This window comes from Antechinus flavipes, chromosome 4 (genome assembly GCF_016432865.1).
Source record: "Antechinus flavipes isolate AdamAnt ecotype Samford, QLD, Australia chromosome 4, AdamAnt_v2, whole genome shotgun sequence".
Lineage (NCBI taxonomy): Eukaryota > Metazoa > Chordata > Mammalia > Dasyuromorphia > Dasyuridae > Antechinus > Antechinus flavipes.
In genome coordinates, this window is record NC_067401.1 from 27,403,882 (window position 1) to 27,416,816 (window position 12,935).

Genomic DNA, 12,935 nt, shown 5'->3' on the forward strand with positions numbered 1-12,935 from the left:
TTTAGGTAAAATTAAGAGGCTTTGGGTTCTGACTATTGATTTGCCGTATCATTCTGGACAATTCAGTTAATCTCACAGAAGCCAGAGCAAAAAAGGTTTAGAGATCACCTAGTTCCATCAATAACTCAATCAACCAACAAGTGTTTAAGTGTCTACTACATGCCAGGCGCTCGGGGCCTAAAGATAAAAGATCCCAGACTCTTCATATCATTCCCTGATGACTTGTTTCAAAAAAGGAAAATGTGTGGGGGCAGGCTCCGAGGTTCTAAAGTGTCACATAATTGCATCATTAATGTTATTTTCTCAGCTAGAGTCATGAAGAAGATGTGACAACTTTGTACTTCGCAAAAGGCCAGGTCTCCTGGGGTGGAGGAGTCTACCAAGTGATTTGAGTGGTATAGGAAGGAAAGGAGGATGAAGGGAGAAGAGGAAGGGAAGGAGGGAAAAAAAGAGGAAAGAGGAAAAAAAGGAGAGAGGGAGGCACAGAGCAAGAGAGAGAGTGAGAGAGAGGGAAGGAAGAAAGGAAGGAAGGAAGGAAGGAAGGGAGGGAGGAAGGAAGGAAGGAAGGGAGGGAACAAGGAAGGAAGGAAGGGAAGGAGGGAGGGAGGAAGGAAGGAAGGAGGGAGGGAGGGAGGGAGGAAGAAAGGAAGGGAGGAAGGAAGGAGGGAGGGAGGAAGGAAGGAAGGAAGGAAGGAGAAGGAAGGAAGGAAAGAAGGAAGGAAGGAAGGAAGGGAAGGAGGGAAGCAAGAAAGGAAGGAGGGAAGGGGGAAGAAAGGAAAAAAAGGAGAGCCAGAGACAGAAAGAGAGAAGGAAGGAGGGAAAGGAAGGAGGAGGGAGGATGAAGAAGAAGGGAGGGAGGAAGAAAAAAGGAGAGAGGAAGAAAAGGAGAGAGAAATAGAGGAAAGAAGGGAGGAAGAAAGGAAGGAGGAATGAGGATGAAGAGGAAGGGAGGGAGGGAAAAAAAGGAGAGAGGAAGAAAAGGAGAGAGAAATAGAGGAAAGAAGGGAGGAAGGAAGGAAAGGAAGGAGGAAAAGAGGAAGGGAAGGAGGAAAGGAGAGATGGGGGAGCAAAGGGAAGGAATAAAGGAAAGAAGGAGAGGGAGGAAACTAAGGAAGGAAACAAAACAAGCATTTATTAAGCACCTCCTATGGGCCATTCCCTGTGCTAAAAGCTTTACAATCTCATCTCATTTGATCCTCACAAGACTCTTAGATGGCAGCTGCTGTTATAACCCCTTTTTTACAGCTGGAGGCACTGAGGCACAGTTCACAGGGCTGAGGTAGAGTTGCTAAGTGCCTGGTTTTTTAGGTCTCCCTGACTCCCCGCCCGGCCTCGGAGAGGCTGCCTCAGGCTTTGGAGTCCCCGAGTGCAGCCTTGTTGCTTCAGCCCCCAAGCCACCTGCCTATGAGTTATGGGGGAGGGAGAATGGAGAGCACCATAGTGGAACACAGAGAGAGCCACGATAACAACAGCAGCCAGTGTTTACATGAAAGTTTTGAGGTTTGCAACTTGCTTTATAAATATTATCTCACTGAATTTTCACAACACTCTTGGGAGACATGCTATTATTTTCTCTTTTTTTTTGGTGAGGTAATGGGGGTCCCACAGCTGGTAAGGAACAAGGGTTTGAGGCCAGATTTGAAGTCAGGTCCTCTGGGGTGGGTGCTCTATCCCCTGAGCCATCCAGCTTCCTCAGTAAGTGCTATTATTATCATCCCCATTTTACAGATGAGGAAACTAAAGACGAAGAAGAGAACAATTGGGGGTGACCATGTTTTGTGGGAAACTATCCTGATGGGAGGCTGACAGCAGCTGGGAGCAGTGGCCAGGATACTGAGGAGGAGCAGGAGGTAGGGACACAGTTGGTGTGTCCCCGAAACACTGGCCATAATATTCTGCAGGGCGCAGACAACTGCACCTGAAGGAATGAGAGACGGCCAGCGAGACGTACGAGCAGGGCTGGGCAGAGAGAAGCTCTCGGTCCCCCATTTAGTCCTTAATTGCTCTTCTTCTGGAGACACTTTCAGGGAAGCTGAGGTACGCGTGTCCCTGAGGTGCCCCGTGTAAATATGTGTGTCTGAGCCCACTGGGTCCGCTACCTGGGACAGGTGCCTCTGTACCCAGGGAGAGGGGCCACAACAGGGCTCAGCCCTAACAACAATTTCTCTGAGCCAACTATCGGGTCTAAGTCCTTAAGTCAGCGCGTCCATCCCGTTTCTCTGCTTCTTAAGTCATCAACCAGAATCTCAGATTTTGAGACTTTGGAGGGACCTCCGTGGCCACCGAATCCAACCCGTGCACAAAAAGTCCCGTCCCATTCCCCCAACCCAGCATTCTCTGGGGTTAAACACATCCCACCCCCTTCTTCCAACTGCTTCTCGTATGACATGAACCCACTCCTTCCATTAATAATACATCTTTTACTGGGAGGCAGCCGAAGGATGGGCAGCCGTGCTGGAGGTAGAGACACTCCCTGGCAGGCCCCAGGGAGCCAGGCTGCCGGAAAGACGTGCCAGCGGCCCCACTGCTGCCCTCCCAGATTTAGATGGTGCAGATTCTCCCATCCACCCCCAACCCAAGTCCCCGGTTAAATACCTGAGACAAAGCCCGGCCCCATCCCAGTCAGCCCACCCCCACCCTTCATCTGCCAGGGCTCTCGGAGATACACCCCCCATGGCCGAGAGGCAGCCCCTGTCCCTCAGAGACCCCTGGATACTCTACCTCTCTCTGTTCACTGCATATCTTACACAACCACAGAGTCCGCTTCTGACTGCTGGATGTCTCAATCCCACATTTGGTGCAGACTTTCTATGAGAGAGAAGAAAGAGGAGGGAGGGAAGAAGAGAAAAAGAGGCGAGAGAGAGAAAAGAAGAAGAAAAAAGGAGAAGGAGCAGGAAGAGGAGAAAGAGAAGAACAGAAGAGGAGGAGGAGGAGAGAGAAGTGAGAAAGAGACAGAGAGAGAAGGAGGGAGGGAGAGAAGATAGTGTAATGTAAATACTTTCTGATCTCTTGCTCAGTCTCCTCAGAGAAATGCTTTTGTACCCTGTGGGGTAGGGGTGGGGGGTCTCTGGTTTGCTTATTAATAATAACCCTACCACTCAACGCCCACAAGGATCACCCTTGTTCTGGAAAGCTGGGCGCTCTCTGATACTGAAGGACTTTCAAATCGATGACCTCAACCACAAAACTATGATGGGCAGCCAGAAGAGACCTCGGAGATCATCTAGATGAGTGGCGTCAAAGTCAAATAGAAATGGATCTCTGTGGGCCACTTATTGACTTAGAAAACCACAAATTAGCACTATCTATGTTGTATTGTATTTTTGCTCATTTTTTCTTTTTAAAAATATTTTATTATATATCACTATATATAAATATATATATATATATAAATATATTTTGGGCCACTTGGGTCCCTTTGATAGTCTTGCTCTGGCCCGGTTAACTTCTTTTGACAAAGTGGGAAACCATTTAATCAATGAATGAGCATCTATTTAGGGCCTACTCTGGATCAGGCTTTATGGCCTAGTGGAAGAAGAGCCTTGGAGATGAAAAGGCCTGGAGCCAAAGCTTGCCTCTGACACATAATGATTGTGTTTCCTTTGACCAATGGGGTAGTTCTAGAGTCAGAGGACACGGTTCAAATCTTACCTCTAATATTTGCTTCCTGGGTGACCTTGAACAAGTCCCTTCCCTTTCTTATCCATAAAATGGGGGGGGGGGGGAGATTGCACTAAGCCTACAGTACCTTCTAGTGCTCAATCTTCTGACCTCTCACGTGCCTTCTCGGGCAATTTTCTATAGAAAAAGTGGCAATCTGTCCTGGTAGAGGGAATTTCCTCCCTGGAAGTTCCCTACCCCAATGAAATTGTGGGACCAAAGGGTGGGGAGATATCAAGCTACTGCTGGAGACACAGAGATGAAACAACACCTGCCCTCAGGGAGTTTACATTCCATGTGGAGAAACAGCGTGTACCCATCTGTACCACAAAAATGGACAGAAAACAACAGCAGACTGGTGGAGGGCATTAGGGAAATCCTGGCAGAGGAAAGGGACTTCAGTTGGGTTTGAAGCAAGTTAGAGCAGCAGAGAGGAGGAAGAAGTGCCTTCTGGGCACAGGGGATAGTGTGTGCAAAGACCAGGAAGAGGGAGATGGAACATCATGGACAATAAATAGGTTAATCTGGCTGGGAAGCAGAATGTGTGAAACCGTAAGACATGTAATACGCCAGGAGCCAAACGCCAAAGGATTTTAAGGGCCCAGAGTCATCCAGTCTGACCTCCCATTTTACAGATAAGGAAACTGAGGCCCAGGGAGACAAGACCCATTGGCCAAGGTCACAGAAGTACTAAATGGCAGAGCTGGGATTTGATCCAGGTTCTCGGACTACACCTACACCCACACCCACACCCAGACCCACACCCCTTTCCACTTTAAGGCTTTGTTTCCAACAAAGTGACTTGCTTGTATAACTCTGCTAGAGTCTGGATCCAAATCTAGGACTCTCCCCGGTCCCTATTTGGTGCCTTTCTTTAAGCTGGATAAGTCCTATAACGTCCATTTTACTCACAGCAATTGGAGCAGTTGAGATCTGAACCCAGGACTTCTGCCCAAGGTCAGGGCTTATTTGGCTACCCTAGCCTGAGTGAGAACCACGATCAGGTTGAGAGTAGGACTTATAATTAACTTGTGATATCCACTAGGCCCTTTTCCTCTCAGGAAAGTGGCTTAATGTCATCCTGCTACTCTGCCAAAAAGAAGAGGGAGAAAGAAAAAGTGCCCTCTCCCACTCCCAGGGAACATCCCCCGAGTTCCTCCATCTGCTGAGCCCCAAGCTGCCCACTCTGAAAGAGAGGGAGTCACTTGTCCCAGCGATCCTGGCTCCCTGGGGGCCCAACCTGTGAGCGGGAGCTGGGCCCTGTGAGCTCCCCCAGGAGTGAAATGTCATAGACTCGATTCCAAGAGCAGGAGGGGGGCGGGAGGGGGGCTTGCCTACAGGCTCCCCGTCCTGAGGACTGACTGTGGGAGGGGAAGCAGAGACCTGGGATCCCGTGCTGGGGTAGGGGGAGGCAGGGCTCTGTACTAGATACTTTCTCATGAATACAGCACCCCCCCCCCCACAAGGTGCTGGTCAAGAGGGATGCTGGGAGGTGGCTCTACAAAGCAGATGCTGAGAAGCACAAAATGCTTTTTCCCACTGACTCCGAAGAGAGCCATAACATGGGAAAATGAACCCGTCCAAATGAATGCAACACAGCGGAAGGGTTCCATCTATGTCCCCTTCTGGTGTCCGGGCCAGTCTGCTAGCCTGATAATTATGAAGCCCTTGGACCAGCAGATCGCAAGTCTGCCCTTGGGTCTGAAAGGTTCGGGTTTCCAGTGCTCCCTCTGAGCCATCGTGGGCAAGGGACTTAACCCAATCGAGCCCCAAGTGATGCTCTAATACCATACTGATAGAAGACACTTTCTTAGTGGGATGTCCTTATATAGATGAAATCATAAGTTCATACTGAAAATAAACAAATAAAACAAGAAAACATCCCACCAATTTAAAAAAAACCTCTTTTACTGCTAATAATAGCAGTCTTGAACATCTGCAAAGGGCTTCATGTCTTTTTTCCTTTGAGAGGCTTCACATTTAACATATGGAGAAATGGAGGCAGAGAGAGAGATTAAGCCATCTATCCGGGACAACATAAGCAGAGGGAGCAGAAGTCACACTAAGGTCTCCCAGTTCCACACCCTTTGCTCTCTCAGCCACACCGGAAAGCTCCTGGCGTTCCTCCTCCCTGGAGCTGCATCAGCAGCAAAGGTTCATCTTCCTTCCCCCGACCTCCTCTCTACAGCTGCAGGTGTATGTAACAGTGCCCACTGGGAGCATCTGATCCTTTTTCCTGGGGAGAGTAGGACTGGCAAGGACGTGGAAGCAGAAGAAGGAGCCCAGCAAGGGACTGATAAGATCTCATCTCCGCCGTGGCTTAGCACATCAGCAGGGATGATTTAGTCGAAATGCACAGGTCATGCTTTTCCTCCGGATAAAACTGGATCTTGTAGCTGTTATGATCTGTCTAGTAACAGATTTGCTCTAAGAATTCAGTATCTGATTTTGTGCTGAGAAAGGAAACTGGGCCCGTGTCGGGGACAAGGAGCCGGGGCCATCTCTTCCGCAGCATTTCTGTGGCTGGGTACGGTGACACCAGGGAAGAAGGGTCCGTGTCAGTAGCACGTGGCCCTGCGAGCCACTGCCCACTGCCACCAAGTCCCACCAGTGCAGGCTGTGGGTCAGGAAGTGTAGCTGCCCCTCTGCCCTTCCTCTGCCTTCCAAGGCAGTGAGAGACTGGAATCCCAGAGCCCCACTCCAAGGCAATAAGTCTAGCCCTCTCCTTCCTCTATGTTCCTGCCTTTGCTGCTGGAAGCACAAAAGCCAATCCAAGAAAAGCAGAACATCCGAGTTGGAAGAGACTAGTCTCATCTCCTCAGGGGAACTGACATCTAGAACCAGACCCTGGATTTCCTTACGGTCACTTCAGTACCATTTTCATGAGTTTTTTTGAAACACACTAAGATTTCTGGAGCATGTGGAGCTTCGTAGCTTCAGAGGCAGCAGTGGATTAAGTACTGGGACTGAAGTCGGAAAGACCTGGGCAAATCATCCTGTCTGCCTCAGTTTTCCCTACTGTAAAATGAGCTTATAAAAGCGCCATGCTTTCAGGATGTCGTAGGGATCAAATGAAATTATATTTGTGAAGTCTAATTTAGCCCAGTGTCTGGCATGTAGAAGTATGCTTAATAAATGCTTATTTTCTTCCTTCCTAGAAGGGATTTTAGAGTCTGAGCCCAGCACTTTCATTTTCTAAATGAAGTCACTGAGCCAGGAGAAATTAAACCAAAAATTAATTGGAAATTAAATAATCTAATCCTCAAGAACGAATGGGTGAAACAACAAATCAGAGACACGATCAATAACTTCATCCAAGAGGATGACAATAATGAGACAACACACCAACATTTGTGGGATGCGGCCAAGGAGGTTATTAGGGGAAATGTTCTCCCTAGATGCTTACTTGCATAAAATAGAGAAAGAGAAGCAATGGATTGGGCTTACAACTAAATGAGGTAACTGAGGGCCAGCGGGGTTGACTTGCTGAAGGTTCTTGGCAGTGAGTGGGAAAGTCAAGATTTTAGGAGTTGCCCAGCACCATAACTGAACGCTGAGAATAATGTCACCAACTCCCAAGGGATCTCCTTGTTTCCAGCCAATTCATCCCCCACACCATCACAGGCTTTCTCACTCCCCTGCTCACAAACCATCCATGGCTCCTTCTGACCTAAAGAATCAAGTTCAAACTCTTAGCTTCGTATCAAGTCTTATCTAAGAGCATAAGCTCAGAGATGTATGTCAGAAACATCTCTGTCTCTCTGACCATCATCCAAGTGCCCGGCTACAGGAGTTCAGAAAGATTCATCAGCAGATGGGTTACAGAATGACAAATTATCCAGTCCTGAAAACTTTCAAAGACAATTTAAGTCACAAAGCGAGTGGTGATCCGTACCTTGAATGGAATATCCATACCTATGAATTCACAAGCCTCAGTTTTCTCATCTGTAAGATGAAAGATGGCTTCTGGAAGTCAAAGATTCTCCCCTCCTTACAATCCATATATCTTAGAGATACATAGTTGTTTTCGTGCTGTTTTCTCTATTAGTAGTAGTAAAAATAATAATAATAGCAACAATACTTTTAAGTCTTTTGAGGTTTGCAAAGTACAAATATATTTCATTTGATCCTCACTTAAAACTACCCTGGGAAGTGGGAATTAAGATTATCCCCATTTTAGAGATCAAGAAACTGAGGCATTTAGAGATTAAGTGACTTATCCAGTCTACTTATTAGTATCCGAGGTCTTCCTGACTTGAGTGAGGGCCAGTGTTCTCTCTGGTTGCCATGGTATTTGGCCCTTATAAGGCACTCAAATGTTTGCTAACCGACCCAGGAGGGTCCTGCCTCTTGGGGAGTGGGTCCCTGATGCTGCCCAAGCAAGCCATAGCCATCACTGGCCACTCCAGCAGCCACTCCCTGCTGTCCATTTTCTCCTTCCGATGTGCCGGTGGAGGATTATTCAGGAGAAGCAGGGACTCACCAGAAGCACTGATTGGCTAAAACATAACTTGCTACAGTTCATATAACATCTAATTCTCTAATTCAATCTCAGATCAATAAGAAAATGGTGACTTTCCCCCTTATAGCTTTAGGCTTTCCTCCCAGTTCCAGTCTAGAAAGTTCAATAGATAGATCGTGTTTAAAAGAAATTGACACAAAGGAGTGAGGGACAGGGCTTTGCAGGGATCCATCAGACTCAAACGAAGGGGCGGGTTAACATGGGAAGGCAAAGGGCAGAGCCCTGGACAGCACCCACCAGCAGCCGTTTCAACTGAGTGTGGCCAGCTGAGGAGTCAGAAACCCCCTGGGAAGCTTTCTCGGCTCCCAAACTGCAACTACTGAGGCATGCTGAAAATAAGAATAACCTCAGAGCAGGAGCAGCAGGGCTGGAAAGGAAAATGTTCTGGGTGCCCGGAACTGCTCTGGAAGGATCTTCATTCTGTATACAGGTACCTAAGTGGGGCACTCACTGCTCTGGGTCTGGAGCCCTGGCCAGGGTGCTGAAAGGGTATGTGAAAACTACCTGCAAAAGCAGCCCATGTGGGGCTTGTGGTTTAAATCTAGCTGCTGATACTAGCTGTGTGAGCTTGGGCAGTCACCTCTGACTGCCAGTTTCCTCCTTTATAAAATGGAAAGGTTGGGTTAGCTAGACTCTGTATGTTATACAAACATATTTCATATATATATATATATATATATATATTTCCTAAAATGTGTCCTAGAACTGAACCCAGGCTGGTTCTAGACTTATGACCCTGTGGCTTCTAAGGGTTCTATTATGGAAATCTAGATTGGGGGGCCAAGAACCTGGATGCAAATTCTACCTCTATCACTTCCTACTTGTTTGACCTTGGCCAAGTCTGTTCCCTTTTTTAGGTCCCACCTTCCCCTTCTGGAATGTAAAAGAACTGGTCATGGTGTCAGGGGCCCCTCTCAGCTCTCAATCTGATGATCCTTCACATAGAATGATTGCACAAAGGGATAAAACAATCTCTTAAAGACTCCTTATTCTCCTTCCTTCCTTCCTTCCTTCCTCCCTTTCCTTCTTCCTTCCTTTCTTCCTTACTCCCCTTTCTTCTTCCTCCCTCCCTTTCTTCTTCCTTCCTTCCTTTCTCCTTCTTTCCTTTCTTTCTTCCTTCCTCCCTTTCCTTCTTCCTTATTCCCTTTTCTTCTTCCTTCCTCCCTGCCTCCCTCCCTTTCTTCTTCCTTTCTTTCTCCCTTACTCCCTTTTCTTCATCCTTCCTTCCTCCCTTTCCTTCTTCCTTCCTTCCTTCCTTCCTTCGTTCCTTCGTTCCTTCCTTCCTTCGTTCCTTCCTCCATCCTTCCATCCTCCTTTCTCCCTCTGTCCCTGCTTCAGTTTCTAAGGAAAAAATATTACTATTATACAAAAGAAAGAGAATAAAGACTGACCCTCCCCACTCCTGCTCATTAGGGCACAGAACAAGCTCTTGGGGAGACAGAGGCCAAGGTTTCACTGTGTCTGAAGCTCTCGGTACACAATGTCCCAGACTTCAAATACCTCCCACGGAGCTCAGACCCAGAGAGGGGAGCTCAGGCCCCTCTCTACTGTTCTGTGATCAAGGTTAAAAAAATAAAGGATTGGAGGAAAATTCCAGGCCAAGTGGAAGGGCAAGGACAGGGGGGAGGAGTGATGGAAGGTTACAATCTCTCGCTCCAGTCTCCCAGCCAGACCTCCTCCTGGGGAAATGTAGAGTCCTGCCCCTTGCCCTCATTACTGTTGCTCTCTTCTGGGCTTTATTGATCGACTGGAAATGTTATCAAGAACAAGATTTCTCCTCTCCCCCCAGTGCAGCGGCACAGCAGGCAGACTCCCCAAGGACCAGCCAGTTCCCTTCAGCAGCCCCTCCTGCCCAGGCAGAGCCCAGGCACGGAGAATGAGCTGCATGCTAAACATCTCCTCACCCTGCCCACTCTCCAGCTTAAGTGGCTTCCGCCGGATCAAGGGAAAAGACTTTCCATTCAGGGCTACCCTTCACACATTAAGGACTTGGTTCTATCACCATATCAAGAGGCAGTCATTTCCCAGGTGCATCAAGGAGAGGAGCAGAAAGTGCAGAAGATGGTCTTGGATTTATTTAGTCATGACCAAACCTTCATGACCCCATTTGGGGCTTTCTAGGCCAAAATGCTGGAGCGGATTGCCCTTTCCTTCTCCAGTTCATTTTACAGATGAGGAAACTAAGGCAAACAGGTTAAATTACTTGCCCGGGATCACACAACTAGTAAATGTCTGAGGCCAGTTTTGAACTCAAGAAGAGAATTCCTGACTTCTGTGCACTATGGCGCCACCCAGTGGCCCTTGGAGGCAAAGAATCTGTATTCAAATCTCTGCTGGGCTATTTTCTAGCCATGTACTTTTGAAAAAGTCATTACTGTTTCTGAGCCTCAGCTTCCTCATCTGTAAAAGGAGAATCTAGGACTTCAATTTTAAACCTATGACTTATGTTACAATAAAAACGATTTCCATCTGGTTTTGGAAAACAATTTTATACTAAAAAGTGAATGTCTGATATTATGGGGCTTCATAACCTATAGAATATAATGTGACTCAGTAAAATCAGAAGAATTAGATTTTAATCCGGATTCTGTTACTGATTAACTGATTTTTAACAAATTTTTCATGATTTAGATGATTTTTAACAAATCACTTTTCTCAGGGTCTCCTTTTTGTTCTCTGTAAAAGAAAGGAGCAGTATAGGACTGGCAAAGATGACCAAAAAAGGGAAAACAGCAAATGCTGGAGGGGCTGTGGACAAACAGGTACATTCAGACACTATCGGTGGAGCTGAGAATCGGTGCAGTCATTCTGGAAAACAATTTGGAAAAATGACCCCAAATGTTCTTAAACTGCATATCCTCTGACCCCGAGATACCACTATTACTCTATAATTATAACTGAGCTAGCATTTAGGTAGGGCATGTTCTATGCTAAGTGGTCTACAAATACTACCTCACTTGATCTCTATACCACAAAGGCAACAAAGAAAGAAGAAAAGGATACGTGTATACAAAAATATTTATATAGCTCTTTATGTCATGGTAAAGAACTGAAACTAAGGGAGTACCTATCAATTGAGGAATGGCTGAACAAGTTTCATTCTATAAATATGAGGGAATACTGTTGTGTTCTAAGAAATGATGATGGGGGGGGGGAGGATTCTGGGAATCCAGGTTGGTAAATTTCAAGCTCTCCAGATTTCCCCCACAAATAGGTCAAATTTGCCCCTAAGGGCGAACATAGACTGGTGAAAAATCAAGAAGACTTGGGGCAGAACTGAGGTCCTCCACATACAACCCAGAAGGTCTGAAGAAAGATCTGGGCCTGGGATGAACCAGAGGGAAGTGCAAACACTTGGGGGCTAGCTCCTTAGAAATAACAAATGGGGACCCCAGGGCAAGCTGGATAGGCTGGAACTACAGCAAGAACCAGAGACTTTCACCTCCCTGATTTTGTGGAGTCGGGGTCTGAGTCCCAGAAGACTGAGGGAACCTCTGCTAAATAGAAATGCCAGGCCCAGATGTTCTGCAGGGACAGGGCTCTGGGCAAGAAGGAACCAGCACCAGGTAAGTGCAGAGGCAAGGGGGCAGGGACACAGCTGGCTGTGGGCACTTGTTGGAGGAGGGAGCTCTTGGTTTGAGGTTCCTGGTTATAGGTGAGAGCTGAGGTAAAGCCAGAGGCATCCACTCACCACCCCAGGATTAGAGGTGCTTATATTAATGATTCTTATTTTCAAAAAATGAACTAGCAAAGAAGAAAAAATCCACCAGAGAAACTTTCTATAGGAACAGGGAAGACAGGGGTCATCTTCAGAGGAGCACACTGAAGTAAAAAGAAACCCAAAGAATAATGTGAAATGGCTCCCTGCCCAGAAAAAATTCACAGAACTTAAAAAAGAAACTGAAAAATCAAATGAGACACTGAGTAAAAACTAAAGCAAATAAATAAATAAATGAAAACCATCCAAGAAAAACAAGAAGATTATGAAAAAAAGTTAACCAACTAGAAAAGAAGATACAGAGTCTCAAAGAAGAAAATAACACTTTGAAAATTAGACTTGGGCAAGAGGAAGCCAATGAAGCAATGAGAGAACAAGAAATAACAAAACAGATTATAAACAATGAAAAAATAGAATAGAATGTGAAATATCTTATAAAAAATTATGGATCTGAAGAACAAATCAAGTAGAGAAAATATAAGAATAATTGGAGGGTCTGAAAATTATAACCAAAAAAAGGACCTTGAAATAATAAGGCAAGAAATAATCAAGAAAATTTTCCTGGGGGATAGCTAAATGGCACAGTGGACATCCCTGAAGTCAGGAGGACTGAGTTCAAATTTGACCTCAGACACTTAACACTTCCTAGCTGTGTGATTCTGGACAAGTCACTTAACCCCAATTGCTTCAGAAAAAAAATTGTTTTAAAAAAAGAAAGAAAATTGTCCTGTAGTGATAGAACATGAAGGGAAAGTAGAAATGGAAAAAAAAATCTACTGATCATTACCTCAATGAGATCCTGTGTGGAAAACACATAGGAACATTATGGACAAATTTTGAAACTTCCGGATCAAAAAGAAAATTTTGCAAGAAACAAGAAAAAATCACTTCAGATATGCTGGAACCAAAATTAAAATCCTGGAATCATATCTACTGACAAAAGAATCCAGCAAAATTATCTATAATATTGAACAAGAAAAAATGGACATTCAACAAACTAGTAGATTTTCAAGACTTTCTATCAACCAAAACTGA

General features: G+C 46.0%; 1 protein-coding gene across 2 annotated transcripts in view; it reads right to left on the reverse strand.

The window, feature by feature from the left end:
- Positions 1 to 12,935, reverse strand: part of RPH3AL (rabphilin 3A like (without C2 domains)) — a 168,328-nt gene that overhangs the window by 87,943 nt on the left and 67,450 nt on the right. Inside the window, exon 5 of one of the 2 annotated variants that reach the window (XM_051992203.1) lies at positions 2,722 to 2,808. The exons of the other annotated variant lie outside the window; for it this stretch is intronic. Coding sequence (XP_051848163.1) covers positions 2,722 to 2,808 — 87 coding nt within the window. The remainder of the gene's footprint in view (positions 1 to 2,721; positions 2,809 to 12,935) is intronic. 2 annotated transcript variants of the gene reach the window in all.